General features: G+C 45.9%; 1 protein-coding gene across 1 annotated transcript; it reads right to left on the reverse strand.

Moving 5' to 3' along the window:
• Nucleotides 1–8,890: 8,890 nt before the first annotated feature.
• LOC130875046 (NADH dehydrogenase [ubiquinone] 1 alpha subcomplex subunit 1) lies at nucleotides 8,891–9,298 on the reverse strand. Its single transcript, XM_057770671.1, has one exon. The coding sequence runs from the start codon at nucleotides 9,213–9,215 to the stop codon at nucleotides 9,003–9,005; it is 213 nt and encodes a 70-aa protein (XP_057626654.1). The 5' UTR covers nucleotides 9,216–9,298; the 3' UTR covers nucleotides 8,891–9,002.
• Between the last annotated feature and the right edge of the window lie 7,645 nt (nucleotides 9,299–16,943).

Genomic DNA, 16,943 nt, shown 5'->3' on the forward strand with positions numbered 1-16,943 from the left:
ATTCTTTTGCCTCAAGTTCTTCCAAGTGGCAGGATTATACACCTGTGCCCCTACCCCTGGCTGGTTGGTGTCTTTCCCTCTGAGAGTACTGGTTCCCTTAGACCAGGCGCCACCCTCATTACCTAACTATGTCTCAAAGGCCTCATCTACAAATATTATAGGGAGGTTAGGTATTCAACTTGAATTTAGGGGGACATATAAATTATCAATCCATAATAGAGTAATATATAATTAGACACTGCACTGCAAAAAAAGTTTTATTGAATAGAAACACAAAAGCAATGGAAGTTACATAAAATGAAACAGAAAAAAGAACTAAAGAACCAAACCCAAAAGAGCTTCAGTGTTCTATAGGAAACAGCATACCAAGTAGATTTACATATATGTGACTGAGTCCCAGAAAGGGGAAGAGAAATATTAGAAGAAAATAAACTGGAATTTTCAAAGTTGATAAAAATACCCAATTTATATATCTAAAGCATTCGATTAATCCCTTAAAGAATAAACACAAAGAAAACCACACTGAGGCATAGTACAACCAAATTGCTAAAAACCAGTGACTGAGAGAAAAATGTAAACACCGGGAGAGACACCGGGAGGTACATTTTATGTGGAGGAATGAAGATGAACAATGGCTGCCAGTTTCTCACTAACTGCTAGGAAGGCCAGAAGAAGCAGACCATCTTTAAAAGCTGGAGAAAAGAAAATGAGTCAACCAACTTCTACACACAGTGAAGATAGCTTTCAAGAGTGATGATGGGCACAGACTTTTTCAGCCAAGAGAAACTGCAGGATTTGTCACCAGCAGATCTTTACTATAAGAAATGTGACAGGGAATTTCCTGAGAAGAAGAAATTGATTAAAAAAGAAAAGTAGAGACTTACATGTACATAAAGGAATAAAGAGTGCTTGAAGTGGTAAATACAAGTAGATAAATATATAAAAGGCTACTACCTTGACTTTAAAATTCATTTAAAATATAGTTACATATTTAAAGCAAAATAATAATGACACATTAAAGGTTATAACATATATATGGAGAGAAACAAAGTATCTAATAACGGTAGCAAGAAGATGGAAGGTGGGAAGTCGAGATGCACTGTGCTCGCGCTCCTCCTTTATGAAGGTAACAGGTGAGGGTGACAGGTGAGGTGAGCTAAAGACGCACATTGCCAACACTGAAGCAGCTCTACTCAAGTGAAGCACAGAGACTTATTGCTAATGAGTCCAAACTGAAGATACGTGGGGATATTTAAAAATAGCTCACCTAGAAGAAGGGAATAGAGAGAGGAGGAGAGATGGTTCGTGAGATGTGTGAGTGCACAGATAGGAATAGAGCAAGCGCCAACTCTGGGCTGTCCTGAAGGAACTATGGTGAGTATGTAGTCAGGTAGACAGTAAAGGGATGGGAAAACATACAATGGGAAAACACTGTTCATAAGCATGACCAGTGGCTACGTCAGTATCAGATAAAAGGAGCTTGGAGAAAGAGGAGTTCTACCGGGTGTTATGGCTGACTGTGAAATGTCCTCCATGGCTCCTGGGTTTCAGTACCTGGTCCCCCATGGAGATGCTGTGAGGGAAATTACGGAGCCCTTGATGCTGTTTGCTACAGACCACTGGGGTGGGCCTTGAGGGTATAGCCTGGCTCTGTTCTGGTTCCCTGTCTGTCCCCTAGTCCCTGAAGATGTGTAGAGCCCTAGGTTCGTGCTTTCACTGCCACACACTTGCTGTCTCCTTCCCAGCATGATGGACTGATGGCTCCTGACACACGAGCCAAGGTGCAGCCTTCCTCCATTAAGCTACTTCTGTGAGCCCTTTGGCCACCATGACAGCAAACGCTATCCCTGATACACTAGGGATAAAGGGACCGGTTTATCGATAGGATGTCCTGTCTCTGATATGCCTTCAATATATCTACAAAACAAAAACTTGGAAGGAAAAATAGACAAATATAGAGGCTTACAGATTTCAGTACTCATCTTAGTAATTGGTAGAGCAGGTAGCTGAAGCCAGTGTGGAAATAGGGGCCTCAAAAAGCCCTGTTTGCTTTATCAATTGATATTTGTAGTATAAATATCACCCACCAAACAATAACAGAATACTTTTTCCCCCAAACGCACATGGAACACAATTCAAGATCCTATGCTGGGGAGAAAAATGGGTCTCAGTAAATTTTAAATATTTATAATTATGACCACAATAAGATGAAACAGGAATTGTGCTAAGCTAGGTCTCATTTGATCCTTCCGGATGGCCCTTGGCAAGTGACAGATGTGGTCTACATAGGAGCAGAAGCTCAGATTCGTGTCGAGCCAAAGCCCAGCTTGGGTTCACGGCGATTCCACTGACTACTGCACTAGAGAGGATGCCCTTGGTAGCTGCAGTGAGTCTGGGATCCCGATGACTGATGCATTTGCTACCTGCTCCCCAGCGGCTCCCCAAGGAGAGAAAGGCTCTTAGTGGCTGTGCCTCAAGCCCTCGCCACAGGGAGTGCCTGAGCCTGCTTAGTGAGCATCCTCCCCATGTCTCACTGATGTTCCCTAGGGGCTTGTCCGACTTCCCCCCTGTCATCTTGGGCTTCCTCCTCAGGGGTTTCACTTGCTGCCTTTGTTCCTGGCTGGCCATTCTTAGCTCCACAGGCTTGCTCTTCCGGACAGGGTCCAAGGACCTTCTTGAGCTCTAAGTAAGAGCAGCTCAGGTGTCTTCCTAGCTCAAACTGCTCTGGTTACTTGGAGTCCACCAGGAGTCAGTGTCTGCCTCCTGACTGGCACTGTCCAGTGCCTCTCTTTCTGTCACTTGAGATACTTTTCAGCCAGATTGCTTGAGATAGAACCATAGGCATGTCTCCCTATTCCTGGCTAGCTTCCTTCATAGTGAACCCTAATTCTTCTGCCCTGCCCTCCATCGGAAGAGCACAAGTAGTAGCTTTCTGTCAGCCTGGGAACTTTCCGGTGAGAGGGGCTGCGTTTCCCCTAAAGGGTGGGTGTTCCTGATGGCTCCCTATCATTCCTGATGTCTCCTCAGACAGGGGCCATCTCTCATTGGACCCTGAATTGCCTTGCTTGCTGCTTGCTGGGAACCCGGCAGGAAGATAATGGGGAAGCTGTGGGAGGCACTCTGAGACTCTGCCCTGGGAGAGGAGCCATGGGATCCTAGACAGCGGTTTCTATCCAGGGCAGGCAAGTAGACCACGCCAAGCAGCTCTCAGCACCAGACATGAAGCAGCGCCGGGGGCCGTTCTCCCCCCAGGAAGGGGTGAGCTGGAGTGCTCTCCCATGACCCCTTGGGTCACTCACATCCAGCTTACTCCTCTCCAGAAGACAGGGCATGCCTAGTTGCATGGGCACAGCAAACCCAGATGCCATGGAGCCCTGGCTCTGCCACTTGCTAGCTGAGCCACCTTTTTTATTTAATATCTTGGAACCTTGTTTCCTCACAGGCCAAATGCTAACCAGAGAACCTGTTTCTCTGGGGTATCATGTGCTCTGTGAACGCAGCCTGAATGGAAGAATCCATATTTGTTTCCTTTCTTTGGGGGGAATTTGGGAGCGGTCTAACTAGCCTTTGATAAATCCTAGTGTCTGTGGGTGGACCAGGTCATTGACATGACATTTAGTTCATTCTCAGCCTTTAATCCATCCCAGGCACACACTTAAATAAGTTCCCAAAATGGAACCCTTGGTAATGCATTCCTGAGCTCTGGTCATGAGAAAATCCTGACCAGCGTCACCGCCACCCCCATGGTAAGTGGCAGGCATGTCTTTCCTTTGACTCTTCTGGAGCTGGAATGGGGGAATGCGGCATAACTCACTGGGTCTGGTTTCTAGATCTAGCTCTGCCGTTAACCCCCTACACGACCTTGGGAATTGGAAGCTAATATTTATTGAGTCTTACTTCTTGCTGGCCATCACATTCTTCATGCATTACCTCACTCATGCCTTACAACGTATCTATGGGGCAGACGGCAGGCTCCCCCTTTTACAAAGGAGAAGCTTGAGGATCAGAGAGGCTGGCTGCGTGGGGAGCTCTCTGACGCCACAGCACAGTGGAATTCTCCAGGACCCAGAATTGCCTGGTCTGTAAAATAAGAAAATTGTATTTAGTTCTAGAAGGTTCTCGCACCCGCCTTATGGAAAGATCACTGTAAAGTTCTGCTCAGCTTCTTGGCTCAGCCTCCTTACACTTCCCCAATCTTCTTTTTGTCTCTCCTAGGCCCTCTCTGCCACCTTCTCCAGTGAGTTGGTGTGAGACCAAATGCTTCTCTGGAGTCTGGGCAGTCCATCTGCTGCGTTCCCTGCATAGCTGGCTGTGGGAACGCTGCGTTCCACCCTCCTGACCCTGAGGTCTGGAGTGTTTCCCCCAAGCCTCCTTTCTTGTCTGCATTCTCTTCCTACAGGGCTTAGGCCCCCGGTGGTGAGGCCTGCTGGTCTCTCTGCCCCTGAAAGCAGATGGTCTCCTGGTATTTGGGGTGGAGTGGGGGTGGTGGGGGTGGCGGCTGTAGTTGCTTCCTAGGCTTGCAGAGGGAGTTCACACAGCCCGACATTCACTGATGCCACATTCACACTCTCTCCCTATCTCCCCACAGCCCTGGCTTCGTCTTCTTGGCCCCGCTTTGGCACCCTTAGCCTTGTGAATCGCCGATCTTCCAACACTAGATGTCTGGCTTTCCAAGTCCTATCTTTTCGTCATGTTCCTGCACAGTAAGCAGATTGCTGGAAGGAGCCACTTCTCTCTTGGCAAGGGAAGCACTCACACTTCCCGGTCCATGGCTGAAGAACAATGTTTTCTGCAAGTCTTAAACCCAGAATTGATTGCATTCTCCATGTAGTGTCATGTGATAGGAGCTGGGTAGCCAGGGAAAGTACCCTGGGCTCAGCATAGGATGTGTGGAGGCAGGGGACAGTGACACTGTGAAGATGTCTGCAGCAGCAGTTATGCCATCATTTAGGCCAGGAGTACCGGACGCCAGGATAAATGCTTTGGACACATTGTCTAGTCCCCATAATGAGTCGATGAGTTAGGATTCATTACTACGTTCAGACTGAGAGTCATGGCTTCGATATTTGCTAATGGTGCTCGTGGAATGTTAAGCCTGTGCTTCAGACAAGCCTCACTTCCTCTAGGCAAGGACAGTCCTCCTCGCTAAGATATCTTTCAGGCCTTAGGCAACCTTAGTGGCCATCTTCAGAGTGTATCTGCAGTAGGCACTGTGTGCGTGCGTGTCATGGCTATCCAGTACACATGGAGCTCAGCGATGGAGCCGTGGTATCAGAAGTCCGATCAGTCACACAGAGGAGCTTCAGGGCCGCTTCACAGCAGCCTCCTGCTCTTACCTTGGTGAATTCCTGTTCTTGATAGTCACCAAGTAGGAAAATTGAGGGTGTCACTCAGAAGGGCACAGAACGGTAGACAAAGAGGGCCAGGGGCCAGTGCCTTGATCGTTAAGGGGAAATGCTGACTCAAAGGTAGGTGAACTGATAAAGTTGCTGGGGCTTTCTTTGTTCCAGGTAGATAGCCTTATCGATTTATGAGATTCTGAACATTCCATCCTCCCGTGAGGATGGGTGTAGAGCTGACCGAACCTCACCCCTGCCCCACGCTGTTGTGGAACTGGTCGAACTTCACCCCTGCCCCACGCTGTTGCGAGCCTGGCCTGCAGCAGGTGGCACTCCGGCCTTCTTGTTCTTGTTTGGCTTTGCTCTTGCTGGCTGTCTCACCAAGGCTTGGCTCCTGGCCTTGGAGGTTGAGAGCCAACCTCTGGCCTTTGACACCTTGAGCCCCCCCCCCACACACACACACCGTTAACCATAGTGAAATCATAAATCCATAAATCACCAGAGCTGGGGAACGTCGTAAACCAGCGGTCTCATTTTAACAAGGAGAAAGTAAGAACAGGATAGGCAGCGCCTTGCCTAAGGCGACAGATGGCAGAGTGGCGTGAGCCATATTGGACTTCAGCAGTTGGCCGGCCTTGTCCGTAAGAGCCAGGAAATGTCTCATGCCTTCCACAAGTAATTACGTTACCTTTACCTGAACGATGACCACATGTGAACTGCCCCCTTTCCTTACTTTTCTAAGAGCCAGCGATTTGTCTCCATCCACTACAGTTAAAGCTTATCCAGTTAAACCCCACAGGATCTTGCCTCTGTTAGGCGGCAAGCGGTGAATGGGACAAGCTGAAGGACGTCTAGACCCTTGGCTGCTCCTCCTTCCTTTACAGAGCTGGCAGAGAGCCTCTACTTACAGAGATCGGGCCCCACATTGGTTCCTCACTCCCATCAAGCCTTAGTTGTTGTTGTTGTTTTTTTTTTTTTTTCCATTTTGGAATTAAGGATAATAAGGCACTTGGCTTGGTGCCTGGTACACCATTGCTAATAGAATGTTAACCGTTATTTATTATTGGTGGAACTGTAATTATTCCTGAAAGTAGTGGGTCTCTGCAGTACTTTCCATTTAGCCTGGATGGTTGACCTCGGGCTCCATGGCATTTCTATGTGGCATCTGCCCCACACCCCTGCCACCAACCCTGCAGTCTACACAAGCAAACCCTTGCATCCCAGGGGTTTGTGGAGGTCTCAGTCCTACCCTGGCCCATACCATTGTTAGCCAAGTCTCTTGCACTTCACAGATCTCTTCCTGTGGTGACCCATAGATAGCCCCAGGTCATCTGTCTATGAAACCCCACTAGGCAGACCCAAGCGAACGTATCCTAGGTCCCTGCCGCCGTCCATCCTCGTCTTAGTCTGTCTCTGGCAGGCTTTTCTTTTCCTCTGCTGTAAGATGTAAAGCTCTTGTTTGCGCCGCTTTCTGTGCGCAGACACTTTATCACAGCAGATGTGGAGGAAATCTCCCGGGAACACTTCTCCGGGAAGGAAGTGCCCATTTAAAGAAATTGCACAGAAGTGATGTGCTCCCTCCTCAGCCCGTGGCTGGTAGGATGGCAGCTGCAAGGTAGGTAGGATGTGGCCAGAAAGCATGAGGAGCTGCGAGGCAAAGGGCTCAGAAGCTGGCTTTGTGTCTCCAAAGCCAAGTGACTCCTTAACCTTGTTAGGAGAGGAGATTAGAGTCCTACGGCTCTTTCTTCCTCATTCCTTCTGCTAAGCAAGCATATCCTTCACCAGTGCTGTGTACCTTGGGCCCTCTCAACCTACCAAAGAGACAATTAATGGGAATGGCCGTAGGCCGTGCACTGAATGTTCAAACTCATATGTTGAATCATCACCTCAGTGTGATGGTATCTGAGGGAAAAGCTTGAAGCAATTAGGGTTACATAAGATTATGAGGGTGAGAACTTTATGATGAGATTAGCACCCTAGTAAGTAGAGACGCTAGGGAGCTTGCTCTCTCTGCATGTGTACATGGACAGAAGGCTGTGGTGAGAACAGCAAGCAGTTTCCAAACCCGGAAGTGAAACCTTGCCATGACCTCAGCACACAGGCACGATGATGTCCAATTCCAGTCTATAGCACTAGGAGAAAACTGATTTGTGTTGCCTCAGCATCCCAGGCACTGGTATTTTGTTATGGCGATCTGAGATGACCAACTATAGAAGTCAAACAGGCAGGTCACTGTGTTCTCACAGTGTTTGCAGGGGCTTCCTGTACCCAATGCCAGTGACAGTAGCTGTTCCATTAGTGAAGCCCAGGGCAGAGGCAGCTTTGCCTTCATTCCAGTTTGAGTCACACACACAAATCACATGTGAATGAAAATTTAACAACAAAGATGGATATTTATAAATTGCAATAGACAGAATAACAAGTCAACAACAATCGTGGGTTAACTAGATTTTTTTCCCGGTGATTACCAAATATCTGAGAGAAACAGCTTCGGGGAGGAAGGAGTGGTGCAGGTTCTGGTTTCCGGCTGTCATGGCAGAGAAGGTGTGGCAGGTGCCTCTCAAATGGTGGTGGCAGCCCCAAGGGTGCCCCCTGTGATGAACACCCCCCCCCCCCAGGAGGTCCCGCTTCCCACTTCCAGCAGCATCTTCAGAATTTGAACCCATCAGTGACCTGAACCACCTGCTAGGTCAGAGTTTTCACGATCTGATTATCTGTAGACATGTCCTCACGGACACAGCCAGAGCTCTGGTTTACTGACCACTTAGGTGTTTCTCAGTCCAGTTGGCACTCGAGACTTCTGTCGTGCCTCGTGTTCCCTACCACTCGGATTGAGAAAGGGTCCCACGTCCTTGCTTTGGGATGATTCCCTCCCGTTCCCGCTGTGAATGGAGGTGACTCTGTTAATTTTGTGCTTATGGTTCTTTTATAAGATTGCCTCATTTTTATTTCCAGATGGTGTATTTTTCAGTTGATGTGTCTTTAAATAATTTATTACGGAATCAGAAGAGTGTTTTCTTTCCTGACTCGCGCCCTTCATGGGTGCTGTGTGTTACAATCCTTCTCTGTATGATGTGGTGAACTCTGAAGGGAATGACAGCACGGTTAATGAATTCTGTACATTTTCTTTCCAGTTTTAGAATATTGGACACTGCTTCAGTGAGTGCTGGGTTTCAAGCTGCCTGATTTTCTGTGCAGAAGAGTTATTTAGAATCTTTATGTAGAAGTAGAGCTGCTGAGGCCCAGAATCCATGTATCCTTAATGTGGCTAGATTGTGTAGAAATTGTTTCCCAAAGTGATGGTACCAATTCATAATGCACACCTTTTTGTGTGCGTATGTGTGTGGTATAACCCAGTATGTGCATATGCATGTATTTATACCCACGCCTGGAAGCTGGAGAGGATATAAGGTGTTTTCCTATTGGTGGAGACTGTTCATTCTCGGCTTCTCAGACCCGAAATAATTACACAAAACTGTATTAATTAAAACACTGCTTGGCCAATCACTTAAGCATATTGTTAGCTACCTCTTTTTTTTTTTTTAATTTTTTATTCGGCATTATATAACTTGCGCATAGTATATAATATGCTGCATTTGCCTTTTAGCAAGAACAGATGATCATAGCTGAGTAATTTCTTTCATCAGCCAGGAAAATGCTTCCTTAATCAATGTTCTCCAAGCCCTTGGACACATAGTAGCGGTTGACTCCTGAGACACGTCTATCTCTTTCCATCAAATACCATTGGTAACGAAAGCGACCAACTCTTTTTTCCTTGCCCCCGTTGGAAAACTTGTGGATGTACGCAGTGGACACCCCGGGGATGGTCAAGCACACGCCCATAATGGCGAGGCCAGGCAGAATCTCGAACCACATCTCTGAACCGTAACTCGCACTCCGAACCGTACCTCGCACTCCGAACCGCAACCGGCTCCTCAAAGGTGACCGGCCTTCACCTTCCTTCCCTGTTAGCTACCTCTTATATCTTAAATTAACCTATTTCTATTATTTTATATTTTATCACGAGAGTTGTGGCCTACCGGCAAGGTTGCAGCTGGCAGCTCACATCTTTCCGCTCTGGTGGCTACATGGCATCTCGCTAACTCTGCCTTCTTTCTTCCAGCATTCAGTTTAGTTTTCCCACCTAGCTGAACTCTGTCCTATCACAGGCCAAAGCAGTTTCTTTATTCTTTAACCAATAAAAGCAACACATATACAGAAGGACTTCCCCCACCACTTTCCTTTACCCCTTTCTGCCTTGGTTTGGACTGACGGTTTCTCACTGCACCTGGAGCTCACCACTTTTGATCTAGGTGGGTACAGTGAGCCTCAGCTGGCTTTTTGTGGGTGTTGGGGATCCAGGCTCAAGTCTTTATCTTTATCAGCAAGTGCTCTTATCTGCTGAGCCATCTTCCAGCCCCAATAAATAACCCTATTGATAGTGACATCGTCAGACTTAGATTTTGATTTGGTGTTGTTTTTTTGAGACAGGGTCTCTCTATTAGCCCTGGCTACCTTTGAACTTGATGTGTAGACAATAAGGCCTCAAACTCACAGAGATATCCACCGACCTCTGCCTTAAAGGCATGCGCCATCATTCCTAGCCTCAGACTTAGATTCTTGCTATCATTATTTACCCACGGGAATAAGGTAACTGGTTAAGGAATAAGGTTAATGTCTGCATGTTCTTCTAGCAAGTTTTTGTCTCGATGCTTATTGGTCATGGAGATTTTTCTGTGAAATTCGTTTTTGTTTATTTTTATTGGGTTGAACTTTCCATCACTGTAGAAGTACCCGAGAAAACAAAACTTAGAAGAAGGGAAACTTTATTTTGGTTCCTGGTCCTAGTTTGCTTTCTATAGCTGTGATAAAACACCATGACCAAAGGCAACCCTTGGGAGGAAAGGGTTTATTGGCTTAACTAACCCAATTATAGGCCATCGCCGAGGGAAGCAGGCCAGGAACAGAGAGGAAACACCACAGAGGAAGGCCTGCCTTCTGCCTTGCTCCTCATAGCTTGCTCAGCTGCTCTCTCTCTCTCTCTCTCTCTCTCTCTCTCTCTCTCTCTCTCTCTCTCTCTCTCTCCTTTCTTCCTTTTCTTTTTTTTCAGAGACAAGGTTTCTCTGTGTAGTCCTGACTCTCCTGGAACTCGCTCTGCAGACCAGGCTGGCCTCGAACTCACAGAGATCCACCTGCCTCCACCTCCCATGCTAAAATCAAAGGCTGGAGCCACCACTGCCTGGCTCAGTCTGCTTTCTCACATCACCCAGGACCACCTGCCCAGGGGTGGCACCACCCATTATAGACTGGGCCCTCTCACATCAGTGACTAATCAAGAAAATGCCTGACTGACTTGCTTCCAGGCCATCTGATGGAGGCAGTCCTTCAATTAAGGTTTCCCTTTAGAAGGTGACTCTATTATGTAAGGTTGACCAAAACAACTCACCAGTACACAGTGTGAGTCCATAGTTTTTTGGTTTCATTGCTTGGATGCCTGCAATAATAATAACCTGGGTTATTAGCTGCTTTTCTGTAGCTATGACAAAATTCGTATCAAAGAAAATTGAAGGCAAGAAGGGTTACTTTGGCCCACAGTTTGAAGGTGTGGTCTGTCATGGTGGAGGGTGAGGCAGCCGGTCACATTGCGTCCGCCGCTCACAAGCAGAGAGAGGTGAATGCCTATGCTTGGATCCTTTTCCATCTATTTGGGACCCAGGTCCACAGGATGATGCTGCCCACATTCACGGTGGGTTTATTGCATATGCATTGAGATAAAATAGGTTTTCAATATACATAAATATAGTTTTTAATAATAATTTAATGTAAGTGCTAAATGAGCCTACAAGTTTTAATAGTTACTGTATAAATTGTTTAGAAACACTCTGTTAACAGTCGATCCTGTTATTAGTTAACAATAGGATTTTCCTTTGACATTTTGCTCCACTTTTCTTCTTCTTTGATTTGAAAATCTTTTTCTAATTAATTAATGTGTGTGAGTGTGTGTGTGTGTGTGCACACACACACAGGGGCATGGAGACACCTGCATGCCCCTGCATGCTCAGAGTGCATTAGGTGTCCTCTAGCGCTCTGCCTATCCAGATCTTTGAGTCAGGGTCTCTCCCTGAATCCGAGGCTCCTATTTTCTCCTCCAGGCTGAACGTCAGCGAGTCCCAGCCCCCGCCCCTCCATCTCTGCCCACTTGAAGCTGGACCTACAGGCTTGTTACAGGGCGCTGCTATCTGAACTCTCGTCCTCATGATTGTACAGCAAGTGCTCTTAACTGCTGAGCCACTGAACTAGCCCCGTCTTTTACCTCTCTCTTGAGACAAGAAGACATTATGTAGGTCAGGCTGGCTTTGAGCTCCACAACCGTCTACCCTCCCCCGGCCCCCAAAGTGTTGGGATTAAAGGCATATACCACATTTCATTACATCTTATCCATTTTAATTTTGTGTTGCTTTATTGCAGCGCCTCTGGCTCTGGTGTAACGTTGAAGCCTCGGGTAGCAGACATTCTTATTTATACCTGATCTCAAAGGAGAAATCTTTGTATATTTTATTACTAAGCAGGATATTTGGTGTTGCTTTTATAGAGAGACTTTAAACATCAGATTAATGGAATTCTTTGCTAGCTCCGCTTTGCAATGGTTTCACTCTCTAAGTGAGATTTGGGGGCGGAATGCTGGAGAGATGGCTCTTCAGGTAAGAACACACTCAGCTCTTATAAAAGACCTGAGTTTGGGTCCTGGCACCCACAGCAGGTGGCTCACATCACACTGTAACTCCAGCTCCAGGGGACCCAAGGTCCCTGACTCTGGGCACTGCAGTAATGTGCACAAAGGCACACATGTACACATAATTAAAAATAATAAAATAGATATTTTAAAAAGATTTGGATATCATCAAAAAAGTTTTTGCGTATGTTGAGAATGTGCCCTTTTTGTTTTGTTCTTTGCTATGTATTATCATAACTGCATTGATTTTTAAATGTTGGATTATTTTCATATATAATGTTTACAATTTTTGTCTTATATATCACTGTGTTTAATTATTTGATATTATATTTAGGGGTTCAGTTATGACCATGAGAGAGATTGCTGTGTGATTTTCCTTCCTTCCTTCCAAGGGTTCAGCACCTAGAGTATGCTACTCTCATAATACAAATTAGGAAGTGTTCTCCATTAGCTTGAGGAATTTGTTAAGCAGATCGGTGCTCAGCCCTTCATTAAATATGCAGAAGATTCCACTTAGGGGCCCTTGCAGTGAGTGCTAGAGATTTGTTGATGCTGTTTCTGTTTTTTTTGTTTTGTTTTGGAAAGAGGATCATGTTCCCCAGACTAGTATTGAAGCCACTATTAGGTGAGGGTGGCCTTGAACTCTCAGTCCTCCAGACTAAGTGCTGAGATTACACCACCACCTACCATGCCTGTCTACTCTGTAGTTTTGCTTGTGAGAACGTTTTGCTAATATTTGTGTCTTTTCTAGAAACGGAACAAATCATTTCTATCTGCGTTAGTGTTGATGTGGGCACTGGAAACCTAAGCTGAGTCCCCTTCAAGAGCAGCAAGAGCTCTGCCCATTGAGCCATCTCTCCAGCTCCTTGTTAGACCACAGCAGCAGAGGCCGGACTAAGGCACTCCTCAGTGGTCAGAGTAGCACTGAGCTCATCAGGTTTAGGGGCTCGAGAGAGATGCTGCACAGTTAACGACCCATGTGTGTTTGAAAAGTGCACCATGCCCGGGTGAGTTTAGAGTTTGGGTCAGGATTGCTAATCATTCCATTAAAAAATTCCCTAGGCGGGGGCTAGAGAAATGGCTCAGTGGTTAAGAGCACTGGTTCAATTCCCAGCACCCACGTGGCAGCTCAGACCTGTCTGTAACTCTGGTTCCAGGGCTTCTGACAGCCTCACACACGCAGGCAAACACCAGTGATCATAAAATAGATAGATAAATAAGTAAACAAATTCTCTAGGCCTTGCAGTCTTTTTGATCTTTTAGTTTGCCACTGTGTAAGTTAGGGTGTGATAATGGCATGCATTTACATGTTTTACGTGTATATAAAAGGTCTAATGTACAATAAGTTTCATAATAAAACATCATGACTCAAAGCAACTAGCGGAGGAAAGGGTTTATTTTATCTTCAAGTTTACAGTCCATCATCCAGGGAAGCCAGGGCAGGAACTCAAGAGAAAACTGATGCAGAGGTCACTGAGGAATGCTGCGCATTGGCTTGCTTCCCTGCTGTGCTCAACCCGTTTCTTATGAGAGTGAGGACCACCCACAATGGGCTGAGCCTGCCCACATCCATCATCCAGCAAGAGAATGTGCCACAGGCTTACCCACGGGTCAGTCTGGTGATGTTCTCTTTCCCAAATCGTTCTAGCCTATGCCACATCGACAAAAATTAATCCGCAAAGTCATCTACTGATAGAGCTATGGTGACATTTCTAACTAATTGTGTGTTTATCTGTCCATTTGAGGGGAGGGATGCTTAGTGTATTTCAAGGCTGTATTATTGGCACACAAACATAGATTTTTTTAAAAAAAAAATCTTTCTGTTGAATTTGTTCTATTTTTGGATTTTTGAGACAGGGTTTCTCTATATGAATTATTCTTTTAGTTCTTGTTGGCCTCTTTATTTCTGGTAATATGTTTTAAGACTTACTTGTCTGATATTATTACTACTCCACTTGCTTTCTCACCCCTCTCTCTTTGACAGGCTTTTACTATGTAGCCCTGCCTGGCTTAGAATTTACTGTTTGAACCAGCCTGGTCTCGAACTCACAGAGATCTACCTACCTCTGCCTCCGAAGTGCTTGGCTTCCCAACTTTATTATTTTTTAAAAATTTGTTTAACTTTTATTTTATGTCTGTTGGTGTGAGTGTGTCAAATCTCTTGGAATTGGAGTTATAGACAGTTGTGAGCTGCCATGTGGTAGCTGGGAATTGAACCTGGGTCCTCTGGAAGAGAAGCCAGCGCTCTTAGCCATTGAGCCATTGCTCCAGTCTCCCAACTTTATTTTGATTAGTGTTTGTATGTTATAGTTTTTACAACCTTTTAATTTTCATGGAAGTTATGGAGTATATCACTTAGCATTTAAAAAGTTGATTTTTGAAGTAATTGATTTATTATTATTCAAACAGTTACAGATATGAGGTTAAACACTATCATGTTACTATATGTATTTTATTTCTCCTGTATGTACAAAAAATTTCTTAATTTTCTTTTTAATCAGTTTATTTCATCATCTTCTTCTCCATTCGGTGTATAGTGTTGCATTGTTGTAGTCTCTCTCTCTCCCTTGTTTTTCAGGACAGGGTTTTTCTACAGTTTTGGAGCCTGTTGGGGAACTCTCTGTATAGACCAGGCTGGCCTTGAACTAAGAGATCAGCCTGCCTCTGCCTTGCCAGTGCTGCGATTAAAGGTGTGCGCCACCCCCGCCTGGTGTACTGTGTTCTCTTAAATGTGCTTGCATCGTTGGCTTGCCTTCTCCTCAATTTGTCGCTTGTGGCTGTGACAGGATGCCTAACAGAAACTACTTGAACAAAAAAACATTTGTTTTGAGGCATTGGAGGGTCGGTCCCTTTCCCTGGAGGCTCCTCACACCGTACAGCATGCTTCTACACAACCAGACGGGCAGGCTAATCACTGAGGTCAGGGTACAGCTTCACAAGCCTGCCCCGGGAGACACACTTCCTCCAGCTAGGCCCTAAAGAATCTTTATCCCCTTTCTCCAGTGCCACTCACTAGAGGAAAAGTCTTTAAAATATGGACTTCCCTCCCCAACCCACCCTCTCTCCTGGCCCCAGGGGGGGTGCACAGTCAGATTCAAGCATAGTGGTGTTTGATGTTTTCCAAACAAGGTAATAAAGATCTCTTGCTACTTTCATGTATGCCTTCTTATGTCATAATCGGGTAAGTCTACACACACATGAAGCCACACAAGATATATTTGTTTCCAGATAGACTTTAGTGTAACACTGGGAAATTTTGGCCCGAGGCAGTCATGAACTCTGGATCCCCAACGACAGCAGAACTGGACGGTTACCTTAAAGAACCAGTGTGCTGGGGGAACCGTGTGAGGCAACGGCTTCTCCCTGCCCCAAGAGCAGCAGGATAAACAAGCTCTGAGTGGTTCTGGCCCTGAAAGGTGCTGGGGAGAGGAAGGAGGAGAAATCACTGAGGACCAAACCCGCAGGCCCCTCGGCCAGGTCACCATGGTAACAGCTTCCAAGACATTGCTTTCTCAGAGGCACTTTTTGTGAGGATGAGCTCGTATTTTATTCCTCTTGGTCCTGTTCATCTTTGCCTGCTCTGATAGCTTTTATTATCAAGTATATTTTTGGTATGCTAGTGATAAACCTTAATTACTTTGTTTGAAGATCTTTAGACTTTTAAGGTTATTTTTGCTGTTAATTCTTTTCTACATTTATGATCACTGGTGGTCAACATTCTAAAGATTTTATTTTATTTCATGTGTGTTTTCCTGCTTGCCTGTATAAGTACCATACGCCTGTGCAGGAGGCCCAGGAGGCAGATACCCTGGCGCGGGAGTTACAGCAGTTAGGAGCCAAAGTGGAGTCCTCTGTAAGAACAAGCACTCTTAACTACTGAGTCATCTCTCCAGACCTATTTTCTCTAGGCTTGTGTTATGTTCATGGTGAGCGCTTCAGAGATGCCATTTGGTTTCTCTAGGCTTTCATTGTTTTCCTGTTGAAAACTCACCCAGCAATCTTACTCTTCCGCAGCATCTGTCTTCCTGATCTTAAGAGCCCCTCCGTTTGGGGTCTTCGTATTCTTGCTGTGCTGTACTCTATACCTAGAGGTATTTAGGTGGGAGGTGGTGTCACAGATGTTCTTGAATCTGCGGTTTCATTTTGGAACATTCTAGGTATCTCCAAATTTTATCTTCTCCTCTCGTACTCCAGGTGTGTGTATGCGTGTGTGTGCGCGCACATGCGTGTTGGACTTTTAACCCTATCTCTCGCATATATCTTGCTAGGTATTGTATTTATTACTTTGGTGTGTGTGTGCTGCATGTGTGCTTCTGCGTATGTATGTGCATGTGGAGGTCTGAGGACAATCTGGGGATTTGTTCCCTGGGAGGTTTCTGTCTTATTTTTCTTCTGCAGACAGTGCTTCTCATTGGCCTGGAGTGTGCTGAGCCCACTAGCTGGATAGCTTGTGAGCCCCAGGAACATTCTTTCTGCCGTCTCTGGAGCACAAGGTTGCAAATGTTTGCCACGATGCTTGACATGTGTTCCTGGGCCTTGAACTCAGGTTCTCACATTTGAGCAACAAGCTCTATACCAACTGACCTGTCTCCTCAGGTTCTTCACTAGAATCCATATTCTAATCTGAGTATTTTCTGTGGGTTCTTATTCTAGTTTTCCAACCGTCTCTCGCATGGTGTTTAATCTGATATTGAATGCTCGAGTGAATTCTTGCATCGAGAGGCCGTGGCATGTGACTGACCTGGACAACTAGCTTGTGTACCAGTATGCTGTGGAGGCCCGCAGTGATGACATCATCCTAGTGATGACATCATCCTAGTGACAGAGCCTCTGGAATACACCCCATCGGAGTGAGGCATATCCTCCTTTTC

This window comes from Chionomys nivalis, chromosome 5, assembly GCF_950005125.1.
Source record: "Chionomys nivalis chromosome 5, mChiNiv1.1, whole genome shotgun sequence".
NCBI lineage: Eukaryota > Metazoa > Chordata > Mammalia > Rodentia > Cricetidae > Chionomys > Chionomys nivalis.

Coding starts and splice junctions, on each gene's coding strand:
- LOC130875046 (XM_057770671.1), bottom strand. CDS start 9,215: ATGTGGTTCGAGATTCTGCCTGGCCTCGCCATTATGGGCGTGTGCTTG.